At 42.8% G+C, this 18,250-nt stretch overlaps 1 protein-coding gene across 3 annotated transcripts in view; it reads right to left on the reverse strand.

Moving 5' to 3' along the window:
• The window catches only part of tmem102 (transmembrane protein 102), a 192,541-nt gene extending 174,589 nt beyond the window's left edge, over positions 1-17,952 (reverse strand). For 2 of the 3 annotated variants that reach the window (XR_013934593.1, XM_080451522.1), the window contains exons 1-2: positions 17,814-17,950; positions 15,431-15,657 (exon numbers count right to left, since the gene is read on the reverse strand). Coding sequence is in view for 2 of the 3 variants with exons in the window: in XM_080451522.1 (XP_080307648.1) it covers positions 15,431-15,632 (202 nt within the window). In the remaining variant the exon portion in view is untranslated. Of the gene's footprint in view, positions 1-15,430; positions 15,658-17,813 lie in introns of all 3 variants that reach the window. The other variant, XM_080451523.1, reaches the window with a different exon arrangement.
• Positions 17,953-18,250: the final 298 nt, after the last annotated feature.

An 18,250-nucleotide genomic window follows, 5' to 3' on the forward strand; every position in this document is an offset into this window, starting at 1 on the left:
AGAAGGAGAGGAGAGGAGAGGAGAGGAGAGGAGAGGAGAGAGAGAGAGAGAGAGAGAGAGAGAGAGAGAGAGAGAGACACACACAGAGAGACAGTGATGGGGAGAGTGTTTTTCTGGGATGGTGTGTGTGAAAGAGAGATAGGAAACAAATTTGACCACATTCTGTTGGGCTACGGAGGCAGATAAAAACACAATCTGATGCTTCACAAAATACCCAACTAATAAGCCATATAAATGCCATCCGTGAACGGCCTTGTTTGAAAGTGAGCGAGGGTGCAGAAAAATAGGTCAGAGCGGGGAGAATTTGGGGATAAATGTAGTGCATGCGTGTTTCGTGTGCATTCGTGGCCTTGTGTGAAAAGACCAGGAACTTCGTCGCAGGGAAGGAAAAATTTAATAATTCCCGGCTTGATCACAGGAAGTTCTATAATGTACTCTGGTAATCGATTATGTTAAAAAGAATTGCAGACCTACACGCTCACAAGTTGTGAGCTAGTAATGATACATTTTGTACTATTTTTGACACCGCTGTACGACAAAGGTGAATGATTTTTTTTCAAGTTTGATTCGTCGATATGTTCTTAAAAAAACACTTTCTGATTATTTGATTAATGGACAAAGTAATCGACAGCATAATCGCAGAAGAAAATAATTGATAGTTGCAGCCCTGCACCACTTGTGTACTGTATGTACCCATTCCCCAAATGCCTGGTTCTCTCCACAATGTGATGGGTTTAAACACTTTGCAGTAAGAGACAGTGCTGCTGGCACCTGCTGCACTAAAAGCAATGGGAAGCCAAGCTCCCTCTGCCCCCGATAATTACTTCCTGTGCCTGTTCGCCTGAGCTCAGCTCCTGTGACAAAATGTGACTAATCAATTATCAGGATTTTGAATTCTGGCAGACTTTGAGGAGGAAGAAAGAGGGAGGAAGTGCTGAAAGGGAAGAGAGCGAGAGGGGGAGAGATATACAGAGACAGAGAGAGAGAGACACAGAGACAGAGATACAGAGATGAGAGAGAGGTTCAGCAGGGGTACGGCTAGAAATCCTGGGCCCCCTGACACCTGGGCTCCCGGGCCCCCTAACAAAGTGGTTCTCAAACCCGAGGTTTGTATGTATTTTAGCCGCGGACCCCCATCTGAAAAGGTGTGGCAGGGACCCCCAGAAGAGAAGATTTGTGTAAAGAAAACCTGATATAATTTATTTTAAACCTGATATAAAATCCCAAAATTGAAGATGTACAAGCTCGCAGCACGGCAGTAAGTGACACGATGTGAGCTCGTACATCTGCTATTTTTGAATAGCAAACATATAAATGTATAAAGTGGTTAAAATGGTTGTGATGCTGTATTAACACATTTTGCTGGGGACCCCACTTTGAGAACCAATGCCCTAATAATAGTATGTATAAAGAAGATACAATCTGATGCACTCTGTAGAAGTCTTAAGAGTCTTTTTGAATAATGTTTATGAGTCTACCAAACAGACACGTTTCGGCACGCAGGGCTTTGTCAGTGTTATTTAACCATTAACAGTTCAGACAGCAGTCTGTCCCTACAGTCAGATTTACAGTCTGAGACTATTACAGTTGCATACTAGTATCCAACATAATGTCCTTGACATCCAGTCCACACACATATTGTATGGTTTAACACTGGCTCTATATGATAAGACTGTTATATGATCACATCCTGTACTCTACACTCTACAATAAAGAAATGTGCTTAAATGTATACTGAGCTTAATTTGCCCTCTTGAAGTAGCAATATTATACTACAGAAAGAATCACTACTTAGTACTTATGGACTAGCAGTTGTTGGGCCCGGCCCTCTGGTATATGGGATCTAAACAGCCACGGTGTCCCTTCCAGGTATGGGAACGGTGTTGCATAGAAACAACGCAGGTGTCCCTTCAGGTTAAGGGAATGATGTCACTTGTGAACACTGCACACCCACCACACAACATTTTGGGCAAAAGGAAATGGATGAAGGCACGCGTTCAAGAAAGATAAAGGCTTCTTGGCATTGGCGAGCTTAACAGATGCCAAGTATTCTTGCCTGATATCTCTGTTGTGTTCCAGGGACCCTGCCTGGGTCTTGGCCCTCTCAATCATTCAGGGTTTTGTAACAATTAACAATGCTCCTCTGCTTGTTTGAGGGTACTCCAAAAAACATAATAATCTACTTTTGAAACCCGACTGTGCTATCACCCACTACTTATTGGCCAACTCCCAACACGTGCACACACACACACACACACACACACACACACACACACACACACACACACACAAGCTTAGTCAACAACCAAATTGCACGTGTAAACTATTGCATTTGCTGGCATAGGAACATAGGAATAGGGCTGGTTTCACAGTCACGGATTATATATCTAATCCCATAAGGAAATCACTTTTGAAATTTGAAATGATTTCCATTGGAGAGAAATATGAGTATTTGATTAGGCCTGATACAGTATATACCATGTCTGTAGATCTGACTTATTCAGTAATACTGTTGTTTCCTGACGGTGGTCAAAGTACAAGAATGTTAACTATCTTGTGTGGTGACTAAAGACTCTTTTCCACTGCAAGAACTAAGCCAGTGCTTGTAGATCAGCTATTTTTCCTATTTTTTTTAAGTATAAAATTATTAAATGTTTCAGTAATTCCTTTGTATATTTAAGTTATTTGTCATATCTGACCTGTGCAATTAGCGATTATGAAGAAAATACAAAACCAAACTCAAAATTAAAATTGTATTATGTTCCAATGTTCAATGCCAAAAAAACACAATTAAATCATTAATCGAATAATTATTTGTGTGACAATTAATCATCAACTTAAATTTGTAATCGTGACAGCCATACAAAGGAAATGTAAACAGAAAAGGCCATAACAGAACTACGGTACACACAGTTTATGGAAGGTTCTGGGCTGTGTCCTACGTAGTCAAAAAGAGCCTGTACATTTCCACTCTGAACACAGGTGTGTTGAAATGAAAACAGACTGTGACATCAACTATATACACATGAGACATGGCATGCTGCTACTGTTCCTCTGGCAACATCACATCTGTAGACCTGTGTGTGTGTGTGTGTGTGTTTGATTTAACATGTGGTGGTATTTCAAGAAACTAATTTTAGCCCCTTCACCCTGGGTATACGATACAGTACGTGCCTGTTTTGCAGTCAAATTTCCTATTTTACTCACGGTTTCACTCCGTCAGATTGCACTCTTGAGACATGGATGTGTATACAGTAGTGCTGAAACTAGGCTGTAAGCAATTACGTTTTGTTTGTAATGCAAAATAAAAGGAAAAACAATATAGGAACAATTGCAGAGGGAGACGATATAGAAGCAATAGTGTGTGTTTCCAAAGGCGTTTACACGCTCTATACAATTAACCCATTTCAATCTGGTGTCTCTGTTTTGGATGTCATTATACAGATATGGCCAAAAGTGAAAAAAAAGGTAGTGAAAATAGCAGATGTACAACCTCCCCAATATGTCGCATTGCGACACGTTGTGAGCTTGTAGATCGGCTATTTTCGACACAACAAATACAACAAATTATAAGTGTGTTAACATCAGTCCATAGACCGGTGGTTCTCAAAGTGGGGACCAGGGACGCTCAGTGTTCCAACCAAATGGACCCTTACATTTCTGTAACTCTGAGAGTGTACAACAATGGCTTACGGGTCCATTTGGTTCCATTAGTACATTCTCAGAGTTATGGGGGTCCTTGAAATTAAACAGTCTGAGAACCACTGCCAACATGTATGACGGTCTTTAGCCTATGGCATGGTACAGTTGTGATTCATACACACACAAAACAAAACAAAAAGTTACTCAGTCGTATACTGCCACCTAGGGTTTATCTGCTGACTATGAATGGGAGACTAGTTTTATGGACAGTGTGACAGCACAGAGGGTGACTTTGCAGGGATTACAAGTACATTTCACAGCTACAAAAACTCATTTAAATGGTAAGAGCCGGCCTGGACGGTTGGCGTAACCGTCTGGGCAACCGCCTGGGTTCGATCCCGACGGTCTTTGCTGGGTGTCACCCAACCCCCCCCCCCCGCATCTCTCTCCCCGTTTCCTGTCAGTCTATTTTCCTATCAAATAAAGGCAGAAAAAGCCCCAAAAATATTTTTTTTATTAATTAATGGGAAGAGCCCAAAACGATCATAATGTGATCCCCAGTCATCCCCCATCATCGCTGGAGCTTCCAGCTGACATCTGGTAGCTTTGACAGTTGTTCCCGCGTGATGTGAATCTGTGTTGCAGGTGTGGCAATTGCACGAGCCGCCAGCCAGGCAGCGCTTACTGTACGTACAGTACAGTACAGGCAGCGGTGAGGAAAGAGGTCAGTGGTGTCCCCGCTAATGGACTCGGTAGAGAGAAGAGTAACGAGAAGTCAGGGTTTCTACGGTAAAACCGCTAACTGCCTGTCACTGACTGCACTCAACGACCTCGGGTTTAACCCATTCAATCCTGAAACGCATCTGTGTCATTTTAGATTTGAGCCATAACCTTTATTTTGTACTTTGGCTATTAAAAAATAGCAGATCTACAAGCTCATAGAGGCTTCTAGGAGGTCCCTGAAAAAAAATATTTTACAAATATTATTTATTATTATAAAATACATTTTTTATTTTTCCCGATCTTTCAAAAATATCAGATCTACAAGCTCATAGCACGGCACTGAGTGCCGCGCTATGAGCTTGTAGATCTGCTATTTTCGAATAACCAAAGACATCTTAAATGACACAGATGCGTTCCGGATAGAATGGGTTAACTTACGTGTAAAGAACACACACACGCAGTCACGCACTAGTGTTCACACACACACACACACACACACCGCATAACATGCACACACACGAAGCCTCCATGTGTTCAGTTCATAAGCATGCACAACCAACATGCATGTGCTTTAGCGCAGCAGCAGTACAGACCTAAAGGTGTACGCATGTACACAAACACACACACACACACACACACACACACACACAGCCTCACAGGATGAGGTTTCAATGTGACACAGCCGTCACGGCGCCCCAAAGCGGGAACAGGAGCAGCAGGGAAGAGAGGTCCCTTTTCATCACTACCAGGGGAGGAGGAGGAGAAGGAGGAGGGGGAGGGGGAGGAGGGGGATGTGAATATTCAGCCACACGCTTCTAGTTTGATAGAGTCTATATATAGTGTCGTAAATCTCTGTAAAATGGGATTCCACCAAATAAGGTGAGGCGTTGCGTGGGTTGGAACAGCAGGGGGTAGGAGCAGGCTGCCGGGTGATGATGGGAGCGCAGCGCTCTGGTGAAGAAAGTTGGGGCTGCTTGCTTAACAACTGAAATGTAGGGCAAGCTGCTGTAGCTACTTTAACAGCATGGTGTCCCATTAGGGCTGGGAAATTAACCACAAGTGATATCGAAACCGATAACCCGCTTAATCGTGCTCATGTAGGTTAATCGAATAATCAAGAAGCAGGGTATTTTTTTATTGGTTTTTTTATAATCTTCTATTCTTCTATAAAATCTACAAAAAAAAATCTGATATATTTTTTTTAATCTACTAAATCGATTAATCCGATTAACCACTTCACCCTGTAGTATACTTTGTTGTACAATAGTGAAAATATCCGATCTACGAGCTTGTTAGCTTGTAGACCTGATATTTTCGCTATTAAAGAAACTAACAATATTTCTTAAACGTAATAATTTGAAATAATTGTGATATTGATTTGAAGTCATATCGCCCAGCCCTACGCCCCATTGGGCTCAGTTTTACACTCACTGTGACACACGTTTGAATCTGTGGAACAACTGTCATTGCTATTGCTGTGGCAGGGTACAGAAGGATTGGGCTGACTGAAGTCTCATATCACATCATATGATATCATTTAAATCGACAATATTAACCACTTAAGCCCTATTTTATATTTCGGTGAACGACGATGCAGCACAAAAATAGCAAACATACAAGCTTATACATTTGCTCTCCCAATAATGTTTGAAATGTTTAGAAATTTCACGCCTATAATTACATGCCCAAAAACAGGGATGCCATGCCAGGTTGAAAGAGGCAAGGACCATACCAGTGGTCTGACGTGTTTAGTCCATTGACCACCAACTCTGACCATGTCACAAAGCATACTGTGATTTGTTCGATTTTTGAGCAAGTCACTGGATTCCATTGCTTTCATTTAGGTACTGTAGTATCAGAGACTGACTGATTGAATGCCAGTCACCACAGCTACCTGAAAATGTATTATCTGTTTATTAAACAGCTGGGGAGACAGGGAGACCCCTGTTACTGAACAAACACTCTATAGCAATGATTACTATCAGAATATAGAGCTCTAACCTTTTAACAAAAACCTTTTTTGTTTAAACCAAAGAATATCACTTACCCTACCTTTAATATGTATCAGAGCCATCACATTTCTATGTGCAGTATACCTGCATATACAAATAAATCACAATAAAAGCAACCAACCAACCTTCATTGCATTTTCCATCACAAACTGATCTGAACATTCTAGCGGAAAATAGTCCCTGGAGAAAAGAGATTTACGAATGAATTCCAAATGTCAATGACGTTACGTATTAACTGTGCAACGAGATTTAGCCAACACTGACTCAATTACCAAGGTATATTCTAATGACTTTGGAGAAAATGCTAAATATGAATATAAAGCCGTTAATGGGACAATTAGAGAGTTTAAGTATGGCCAAAGCTGTGAATAGATAATGAGGTAAAAGTAAGGTAAAAGTATTAGTCAGCATCTATGAAAAAGTCATTATTTTCCATTGCATCCTGCAAGATTATAAGGCAAAACAATTCACCTCTTCTCCTCTCTGTTCCTTTTCCTTTAACCTTATTATTTATTGTTTATTAAGGATCCCCATTAGTCTAAACCGTAGTGGAGACTATTCTTCCTGGGGTCCAGGCAAAAAACATCACAATACAAATCATAAAATGTAATACAGCATGATCAATGTTAGTGAACAAAAACACAAACTTATTCAGAGGTCGTCTAATGTCACTAAATAAAGATAAATCATAGAGACGAATCGCTAAATAGTGCAATTAGGATGTTTAGATGAAACAATACAGAACACATCGATGTTTGGTGGTCAGGGATGTTGTGACAACACTTCGCCCAGCCCTAAATTCCCTAAATGGTTGAAGAATTGAATCCAGCTCAGGATTCATATCTCACGTTTCCTGTCCCTCTGGGCAATATGTCTGACGTAACATGCGGGATGGAAAAAGTTACATTTTTTACTTAAGTAATAGCATCAATACTGCAATGTAGAAACGCTCTGTTCCAAGCAAAAGACCGATAATCAAAATTAGTAAAAGTATTGGCATAAAAATCTACTTAAAGGGGTAGTTCACCCCCAAAATATTTTTTTTTCTATTGATTCCTCACCACCTGGAGCCTTGAATTCATAGATATTTTTTAGTTTTTGTCACATTCCTAAGCCAATAATTTGATTTTAATAAATTTGTCCCCATTGATTCCGGTAGGAGACACAAATGCATTTGTGTCTCCTACCGGAATCAATGGGGACAAATTTATTATAATCAAATAATAAAGGAAGGAATGCGACAAAAACAAAAAAATATCCATGAATTCAAGGCTCCATGGGGTGAGTAATCAATAGAAAAAAAGTTATTTTGGGGGTGAACTACCCCTTTAAGGTACCAAAAGTACTCATTATGCAGAATGTCCCATTTTACAAGATATCATATGTATAAAATGTATTCAAATCTTTTGAAAATAGCACATCTAAAAGCTCACAACGCTTCGCGACGCATTGTGAGCTTGTGGATCGGCTATTTTCAAATAGCCAACGTTCAAATAGGGCTGAAGTGGTTATTGTATGTTTTGTAATAACAATCCAAATCTACAAAGTAACTACAGTAGTTACTAAAGTTTTCAAATAATTGTAGTGGAGTTAAGTACAATATTTGCCTGAGATGTAGTGGAGTAGAATTTAAAGTATTGAAAATTGGACATACTCCAGTAAAGTAAAAAGTACCTAAAAATTGTACATAAGTGCAGTACTTGAGTAATTACTTTCCACCACTGGTAACATGCAGGAAAACGTTAAAATAACCTTAAAGACAGTCCTGAAAGCTGCGATTCCATCCTTTGACTTGACTAACAGTTTGAACCAGATGGTATCAGCTCTCTTTTCAACCAGCATGTTTCACAGCCTCCTCTGGGCTCCATATAATACCAGGATTAGCCCCGCACTACCCCCGTGCTGAAAGGTGAGATCCTCTGACTTCTTGCCGAATATGAGCCTGCATCTAGACGGGGAGATTAAAATTCAAAACAGGGTCTTTTTTAACAGACAGGATGGATGTGCTCCCATTTAATCCCATCCACTGGATTTCACAGATCAATGAGACATAGGCGTGTGAGAGAGAAAGAGAGAGAAATAAAGAGATAGAGTGGAAGATTGACGCTCCGTTTCAAAACTGTTATGCCTGATTTATATATCAAGTATCGCACGCTGAAAATTGCCAATCTACCAGCACACAACGATGTAAGGCGGGGCGATATGATTTTAAATATTTTTTAATATTACGAGCACACAACGATGTAAGGCGGGGCGATATGATTTTAAATATTTTTTAATATTACGAGCACACAACGATGTAAGGCGGGGCGATATGATTTTAAATATTTTTTAATATTACGAGCACACAACGATGTAAGGCGGGGCGATATGATTTTAAATATTTTTGAATATTACGATTATTTCAAATGTTTACCTCAATTACGATTAATCTGTTAAATCTCATGTACTTAGTTGACCGGGGTCCCCCAGGGCTCTAAATACTGTACTTGGCCCCCTCCCTTTTTCCCTCTACAGCAAATCTCTTTGCCGAAAAGAGCATAATATGTACAAGCACACAGGACGCTTAGTGATCTTGTAGATCTGCTATAATAATTATTTTGTACACTTTTCTTAGTTCTCTGACAAGGTCAGTACTGTAAACATACTAAAATATTGAAGCTGTCAGTTGACACTTCATGAACGCTTGCATCAGGGAAATCATTAACCAAATTAACCGACATGAGCAAAATTAAGTTGGCGAGAGGTTCTAAATGTCGTTTTCGATGCGGTTAACTGTGCAGTCCTATTGCATGGCGTTGTGAGCTTGTACATCTGCTACTTTCGGTGCACAACACCCAGCGGTGGAAAGATTTTTATACATAATGATACCTTGTGAAATGGGGACATTCTGCATGATGAATACTCTGGTATATACTCTGGTATTTCCACCACTGACGACACCGAAGCAGAGGTCAGAGCCGATGCTGACCTCTGCCAGGAAACACAGAAAAGTGAGCTCAACAGAACAAAGTGAATGTCTCAGCTTCATTCAATCCCCTGAACCTCTGAGAGTCAGTGTTTTTTTTTGCATTGAATTTTTATCAGCACCTCGAAGAGCTATAAAGCTGTGTGCGCTGACATTGTTCTCTTATTAGAGCTACACCACGACACGATGTCAGAAAAATCCTTTAGCAGGCCCTCGGCTGAATAATGCAGATACGATATGGATGGGGAGTATAGGGACACTACGCTTTCAAATAGTCTGCTTTGTTTGCAACCACTGAAAATGCCATGCATTTTGAGACTCTGTCTCAAACGAATGTAAAAAAAAAAAGAAAGAAAGAAAAAACATCAATCACATTGGCTCTTGTAATGTAGCCAACAGTGGTCAATTTAAAACTCTGAGCGTTTAAACTGAAGCATTACCTATTCAAAAAGGAACCGAAAACCTCAGCGACAGTCTTTGTTGTGATAAAGAGCAGCTTTCTGGGTACCAGTCAATGAATGTTATGTCACAGTAATGGTGTTAATGTTGTTAACAACTCAATTCACTTTCATATTAGATACCCCGTGTGCATGTCTGCGTGCACAAGCCATGCCTGACTGGCTTATGCATATTGATCAATGGTTTAATAGCTCCTTTTACAGTATGTTTGGAGGGATGGATAGATGTATGGGCTATGGCTACTCTTAAGAGTATTTTGTCTGTCGGGTGTAAACCTCATGTCCAACCTCTTACTTACTTTTCAGGATTCAAATTCCAAAATAGCAAAAAAAAAATGATACTTGTGGATCTGCTACTTTTGATACTTGTGAATCTGCTACTTTTGATACTTTTGTTTGACGCTGTTGTATGATCAAGTAGGGCGTTAATCTACGAAAAAACACAAAAAGTTAGAATATGGAGATAAGAGGTTTCTGCCCGACAGCAACAATTTGTGTTCCTAATGAACGTGTTGTGTGACGTATCGACCGACAACCTCAGATCCCCATCCAGCACCAGTTACACAGAACACTAAAGCAGGACAGGAATGAGAGGCAGAAGAGAGTGGATGTGCATTAAAGAAGGGAGAAAAAAAAAGAAAACGGGGAGGAGAGAGGGCAGCAGCCACACCAATTCCTCATGCTGCTCGTCGCTTTGGCGCTATCAAACGCAGCCCCCGGTGGACACGCACAGAATAACAATGGCTGTGATGGGCCCCCGGGGAGGGTCCGCCAGTCTCGCGCAGGCATCTGGATCCAAAGTGGAGGAGATAGGAGCATTTAACGCGGCATTAGTCAGCCAGTGTGGGCGTGTGGGACCCGCTCGGGCCCCACAGCCTGCATGGTAAACAGCAGCAGCCCCCAAAGGGGTGCGTCAAAGCAGGGCTCGCCGTCTCAGCAACGGAGGCTGAAAAGAGTCAGGCCGCCATGAAGCTGTGTAAACCAAGCAGGACCGAAAACTGTTGATGAGCGTCTCACAGCTAGGAAAACAGACAACAGCTCCCTATAGAATCGCTGTCGATTTGTCGATACAGTCAGATATATGGGTGTCGTGTCATGTCAGTGAGCGTGTCGCTCTATTAACTGACCTCTCAATTCCAGTCATTCACGCTTGGCTCAGCAAGGGGCGTCGGTAATAAAACAGGTGAGCACTGCAGTGTTGATTTCTTCGACTAAAACTAAGACGAAAGAAATTGTCGACTACCTTTTGTCCCTGACGAAAACGAAAGAAAACGTTTATCAAAACTAAGCTATGATGACTAAAACTATTACTATTAATGAAAAAACATCACATGGATGCACCTCCAGCAGAACTGAGACAAGTCATCATGGGAGCGTGCGGGTGTCACAGACCGAAAATAGCTGATCTTGTATATCTGCTATTTTTGGCATGCAGCTCCAGTAAGTGAAAACCAGCCATTTTGTTGGCACTAAAATCTTATGATATTTAGTCAACTAAAACTAGACTAAAAGTAAAACATTTCAGGTGACTAAAATATGACTAAAACTAAACAGAATTTTATTCAAAAGACTATGACTAAAACTACATAAAAATGTGTTGTTAAAATCAACACTGCAGGGGAGGAACAGTGAAGTTGCCAGTGTACCAATCTGAACTTCTGCCGTCCCCGGCCTCACTCTGACTGTGGTGTTATTTTGAAGAAGGTCAGCCAAATGGGAAGGAGCGACCTCGGCTGGCAGGCAGACAGAACACCAAAGCGCCAAGGATGCATAAACACCCAGGGTGCCATAACACACACATGCACGCGCAAACAGACAAGACGAGCCGAGCCGGCTTTTGTTTCGCTGCCGTTATTCATCTCGATTTTAGTTTCCTTCCCGTCTCATCTCAAGGTGAACTTTTGACTCGTACCCCAGCGCTCAGCCTCCCTCGAGATTGGCCCCCAGCCTCCGCATTACTATCCAAACCAAAGCTGATGTAATGTAAGGAGAAGGGTTGGACAGGGGGGTTGCTGAAGTGGAACTGATGCACTCGTGGAGATGTGCAAAACGCACGCAAGCTTTCCAGAGTGGGGTTGAAGCTTGGGCCAGCCTAACAAATCTGTATTCCATTTCGGCACGGCCATACTTTTGAAATCTCTATCTGAGGAACTGGGCTGTGTGCCTGGTATTTCAAAATGTCATAAAAAGCGTCCTTTTTACCTGACGCTTTCACAGAGATCTCACAAGTACCAGTGTTGGCATACTGTATGTGGGGGCCTGGCACATCGTTTCAATAAGTTGTATTTCTTCTGTATCTGTCTCCAGACACTTCTGCCTTGATCGTGCATTGCTTCTACGAGTCTATACTATACAGTATACAGTAGAGTATACGGTTCCCCCGACCACACTTCCCTGCAGGCAAAGCCATACACTGTTTACTCACAGAGCACCCAGTGTAAATAACAGTTGCTTCTTGGATCTGTAAAAGCTGGGGAAGGTGCTGCACTCTGCGTGTGCGCGAGTGTGCTTTTAATCTCTTTACCTCTCCTCTCTCTCTGAGTGCAAAGCCCAGTGGGGGATCCTATTGCAGCCCAAACTTTATAAAAGCCTCTGGAAGTAATGTAGCAAACTGTGGTGTGTGTGCATGTGCGCGCACGCATGTGAGCGTGAGTGTGTAAGCAGCGGCGACACACATACACACCTATATTCAATAGCGTGTATTTGTCACCTCACTCACAAAGTACACATAGAGTATGCATGATGAGCCCGTGCCTTTGTTTGCCGGGAGCTGTGATTTGCTTGTTCCCAGTGGCGCCTTGCTTGCGTCCTTGAACGGTACGCCGCCGCATACACAGCCACCACGGCGTACTCCACTCTAGTCTGCACACTGTAGCCTCCAATCACACACAAGGCGTCTCCCCCTCCGCTCCGTTAGAGCTACACAGAAGCAGTTTTTTTTTCCCCCCGGTTGTTTGTTTTGGAGTTTTTTGTTTTTCATTTCGGAACAGAGGCTGAGATGTCCCAGTGGGAGGTACTGGAACAAGGGGACACAAAAATACCAGACAACCCCTTTGTGATCGCTTCAGCAAGCAGCGGCAGCCCCGGGGAAGGAAAACAACTGGAAAAACTTAGTCTTGAACCGGGGTTGCAAACAAGCAGTGAAAACATGATGGGACCGCACACTGGCAGAGCTAATATCTGATATCAGTTTAGACTAGATAAGAATATAGCTGAAGGAGCAACACGATACTGTCCACAATAGGTATAGAGAGGGAAAAACTAAAATGAAAAAGTGTTGTAATTTTGATTTCATGTGATATTTATTTCTCTCTCTAGGCGAGGCAGTCTAAGTATGCATTTAACCACCAGGGGTCTGTATTTTGCCCATTCCTGTTTTCCGTCTACACCATATGTCTTTGAAATTGCAGAACTACAAGCTATGCCTATTTTTCACAGAATATTCACCATTTCCAGAATAGGGTTCATGTGGTTACGCTATACGAGAAGATGAGAGGAGTGTGAGAGGACAGGAAGGAGATGCACAGAGATCCACAGGGGCGGGCAGGGCTGGCAGCTAATCCAATATTTAACTAGATTAGCAATAAAAGAAAGCGCCTCTTATGATATTTTTGCAGCAAACAATAGCCTGAGCCCAAACTGCACGGGTGGTTGGGGTGGGTTAATGGGGCTGCACCGCCGCTATTGTCCCGGGGATGATATGTTGAAATGGAGAGGGGACTTTTAGATCTACGGAGGCTTTCTGGCTGGCACAGACGAATGGAGGAGAGCCCCACCGCTGAGAGAGCAGCAGGCCAAGGAAAGGAAATGCTGATGGGAGAGCAAAAAACACAGCGTGGAGAGAAAGGGGGAGATGACAGAACCAAAAGTAAAAGAGATAGACGAGAGGGCAGCTGAAAAGAAAAGACCCCTGGAACTTATCAGGACCGTGGCCAAATGACCCTTGGTTGCCAGTGGTGTCGGTACAGACGGACAGATATGAGGAGAGCAGCATTGACAGGGGAAAGCTGGAAGGGGAGAGAGTGCCACCTATTGGACAAACACACACACTTCATTTATTACCGCCTACTGAAATGACCGTCAAAGTAAATCATCTTAATTGCTTTGGTCTGTGTGAGTTTCATATTTTGCTTTAGCTCATTTGATTAATTACGACCAATTGGTAAAAGTATCAGTTTGGATGTGGAAAATGTGGTGACGTAAAGTAACTGTTACAGTACAATACATCAAGTCTGCACTACAGCACCAAACAACCAAACTATTTAGCATAAGTGTCCACTTTCACTTTCAACCTGGTGTTCCTGTTTTGGGCATGTTATTATAGTCGAAGGTTTTCCCAAAATGACCAAACATTTCATAATTATAACAACTTTCAAAAGTAGGAGATCTGCGTGTTTAATAAACTGATGCTGCTGATCGAGGGCAGTGTGCAGGATCTTTCCTTCTGAATGGTCACATGATACTGTCCAGCGTACCTGCTTCTAAGTTAACCGGATGTGCGAATATTTCCATTGAAATAAATGCTATTTTCACTATTAGAATACAATTATTATTTTAACATGTATTTTTCCAGGGAAGCAGTAGCCAGTTTCACTCAATCATGCATACACACCGCGCGCGCGCACACACACACACACACACACACACACACACACACACACACACACACACACACACACACACACACACACACACACACACACACACACACACACACACACACACACACACACACACACACACACACACACACACACACACACACACACACACACACACACACACACACACACGAACAAGAGTTACGTTGGGTTCCGTTCATAACTCAACAAACACAAACCTTTCTGTAAAGTCTGGCCTGCTGCCGCCTTCAAATTGCACACGCACCACAGTTTGTTACATTACTTGCAGAGGCTATTCATTCTTGTCTTCATTCTTGTCAACAACAACCCTATTGTATGCTGTATACACGTGCAACCGTGTCTTGCAGCTCCTAAGTGCATAGCTACTGAATGTATGTTAACGTTTCTACTTATGTAGAGTGCAATGCAGTTGACTAATTCCATTTTCACAGTAGCAGCGACAAAACATGCTAAAAGTAATTTTCAATGGATGCCAGCGACATGAAACTACAACCTGAAACCTGACTGCCGCTGCTTGACGCAATACAAAAGAAAATGAGCTGGCTTCAACATTTTGCAGCGCTCTGATAACACTGAAGCGTCAATCAATCATATGTTTTTGTTTCACAATTTCCACTTCCCAGCTCTCTCGTCCCACAATTCCTGCTCCGTTCCATAAAAGGGAAGTAAAACTAATTATAGCTGTTAGCCAGTTCCCTGTGCTATTTATTTAACCCAACCAGCTTAAGTTAGGCAGTGTGGCTTGAGCAACACTTCAACGGAGACTCAAGTCAGCAGCAATGTAGCTTAGCTGGCAATGCTTGGACATTGTCGATCTTAAGACTTGTGGTTTGTACTGCATGTGAGGTACTACAGACTTTGCATCCCATTCTGTCTGTATGTACTTTGAATCTCTGTAAAGTGGTCAATATTATGTCTCCCCACCACAGTCACCAAGCCCATTCATTGTACATCACACCTCCTTTGTCCAACATGAAGCCATACCTAGCATGTTGAAAATGAAGTCCTTGGCAGTGTGGACTTCTAACGCAGTCTGGTCTCCAAATTCTCCCTGCTCCAGGACGACCAGCTCCGACACACGGGCTGACAGCTGCTCCAGGGTGGCCCCCGAACGGAAGTCCACTTCCGACGGCTTCTTGGCCGGGGCTGGGGAGCGTGGTGCCACCGCACTCATCAGGGACTCCATCACGTGCACGGTCCTCACCACGACCCTGAATGGAGAGCAGAGCAGATATAAACATACAGACACTTGCACAGTAAACTACTGTACATGTTCAAAGCCTTATGTTTAGCACTGTGCCAGTATCATTATCGCAGCACCGTTTGGCTTTACGGCGACCACAAAAGCACACTATTTTACACTTTGCCGTAGCCTATCTACAAGCTCAACCGACGCATTGTGACTTGTGCTTGTAGATCTGCTATTTTTGAAAAATTGTTATAATGACATGCCCCAAACAGGGAGAAAGAGGTTAAGGTGCTTAAAGTAATGACACCACATTTGCTCTAGACTGCAGATTTAGCCCACTGTTACCTAAATGGCAACTTCATTTTGACTCTCGTGGGTGTACTACTTGTTGCATTTAATTTGATCTTCTCTTCCTCGAGCCATGTTTGCAGCGTAATGCAATACTTGCTTTGTGTAGTTATTTGTGCTTCCAGAGGCTTTGTGGGGCATCTCAGGAGGCACAGAATGACATTAAATGACAGTATACTCCTGGATAATGTAATTCAGTTTTACAGATGAACAGCTTGATGTCCCAGACATTACTGCGAGCACTTAAGTCTCTGGAGACAGACTGTTGGCTTCAACTATTCTCAAAAGCTTCCGCCTACATCGGAAGTGCTGGAAAGCCTCCGAAAATAAAGCGGATGACTCGGACTCCCGCCTCCAACCCACCTATGTTTCACCTTCGCAGCAGCGTAAATAAGTTCTACTGTAAATCTAATTTCTCTACGATGTATTTTCGGGAAATGACAAACAGACGACAGCTAGCTTCCTGTGCAAAACTTTTAGGGGGCGTAATTACAGACATTTGAAGGTTGTGGAACAGAGTGTAGAAGAGAGAGTAAGTAACGTCACGCTTTGATCTCGCGGCAAAGCGGGCTGCTATGGGCAATAGTTCCAAACATTGGATATATCTCATTGAGATAGGCAGAGCACTTCCGCATTCCAGTCTTACAATGGTAGTCAACGCTAGTGTCATAACTCTCTTATACGGCTCTGTTGTGGAAGAGTTGTCTCTGGCTTAGACTCGTTCCCAGAGGTCTGGCTTGAGAGTAGTAAGCACTTCATAGCTAGATACGTTTGGAAAGACCATGTGAGGAACAGCTGAGAATTTGACAAAATGTGTTCACCCTAAACCAGGGTTTCTCAAAGTGGCGTACTGCAGAATACTTTGATAATATTTGGAATTCATTCGCCAGATATAGCAGCTATTTTTGGAGAATGTTCCCCCGAGAATAGGGATGCTGCTGGGGTTCAAGTGGTTAAACATCAAGTATAAAGTTATTTTCAATCTGTCCTAATGGAAAAAATATTTTCTGAAGTTTTCCTCGTGACACACTGTATCTTAGGATAGATTTACATGTTTACATATCCTAACATGACATATGTAAGGTGCTATAAAGTAACAAAGTAATTCAGGGGTGCCGTGGATTAAAAAGTAATTTACAGAGGTGCTCTGAGTCAAAAAAAAAGTTTGAGAAGAACCATTGCCCTACACATCACCAAGGCCTGGGACATTTGGGTCAGTATGATGATGTCACATAGTCACCTCTGTCATCATGTCAGTCACACCCTCCAAACATACCTGACCCCTGTGTTGTTCAACCATGCTTATCACATGTAAATAAAGCTCAGCCTGGTGGAAAAAACAACATTATTCCCCTGCACTAAATCTGGGTCAATTAGCCAGCTTTGCTAGCAACGCCACAGCAGCAGCAGCTAAGCTAAATAGGCAGGCTAATTAGCCAACTGTGTTATCTGATGTTAGTTTGCACTAAGCTAACACACATTCAGATGAAGTGTCACTGATAAGCCGGGGTGCATGTGCAGGCCATTCAGCTTAACTGCACCTCACCCACACAAACGTGTCTTCTGACTAGCTTTATGTTAGCCACCCAGCCAGCCACATCAAATTAGCCTATACTGGCTAACTTGACAGGTGGGAGAAGTGCAGTGCGACACGCATACACATGCACAAACATACGCACACACACACTATGGGGCTCAGCAGCTCAGCTCAGCGCGGCTCAGCTCAGTTTAGCCCTGCGAAATAGCGGCTGGATCTGGATCAGCACGGTGAAACCACTAGCTATCATGCTACACCCGGCTCCAGCACTAGTGAAACGGAACGGAACGCACACTCACGCCGATCCCGAACAGCCTCGTCTCCCGTTATCTGCTGGGTCTGTTGTTATTGTGATCTCTGTGATGAAATCCGAGTTCCTCAGCTGTCATTTCTAACCACCAACAGGTCCCTGGCGCCACCTTCCTCCCCCTGATGGCAACACCGGCCCACACATCAGAGAGGATGCTGGGATTAGTAGTATGTACGTCCTGTAGGTACGTACTCCCCCGTTCCAAAAAACTACAAAAGCACATATTCATACCCGGTAACAGGACAGGTGGGCACCAAAACCATCTGGGCACTATAGGGACATGTGGGCACTTAGGGGTGGAGATAACTGGGCACCTGGACAAGTGGGCACCTGAAGGGGTAGGCACCAGGGCAACTGGGCACCAAAACTATCTGGGCACTAGGGACATGTGGGCACCTGGACGAATGGGCACCTGAATTA

The sequence above is a fragment of the Gymnoscopelus braueri genome (genome assembly GCF_963280865.1).
Source record: "Gymnoscopelus braueri genome assembly, chromosome: 15".
In the NCBI taxonomy this organism is placed as follows: domain Eukaryota; kingdom Metazoa; phylum Chordata; class Actinopteri; order Myctophiformes; family Myctophidae; genus Gymnoscopelus; species Gymnoscopelus braueri.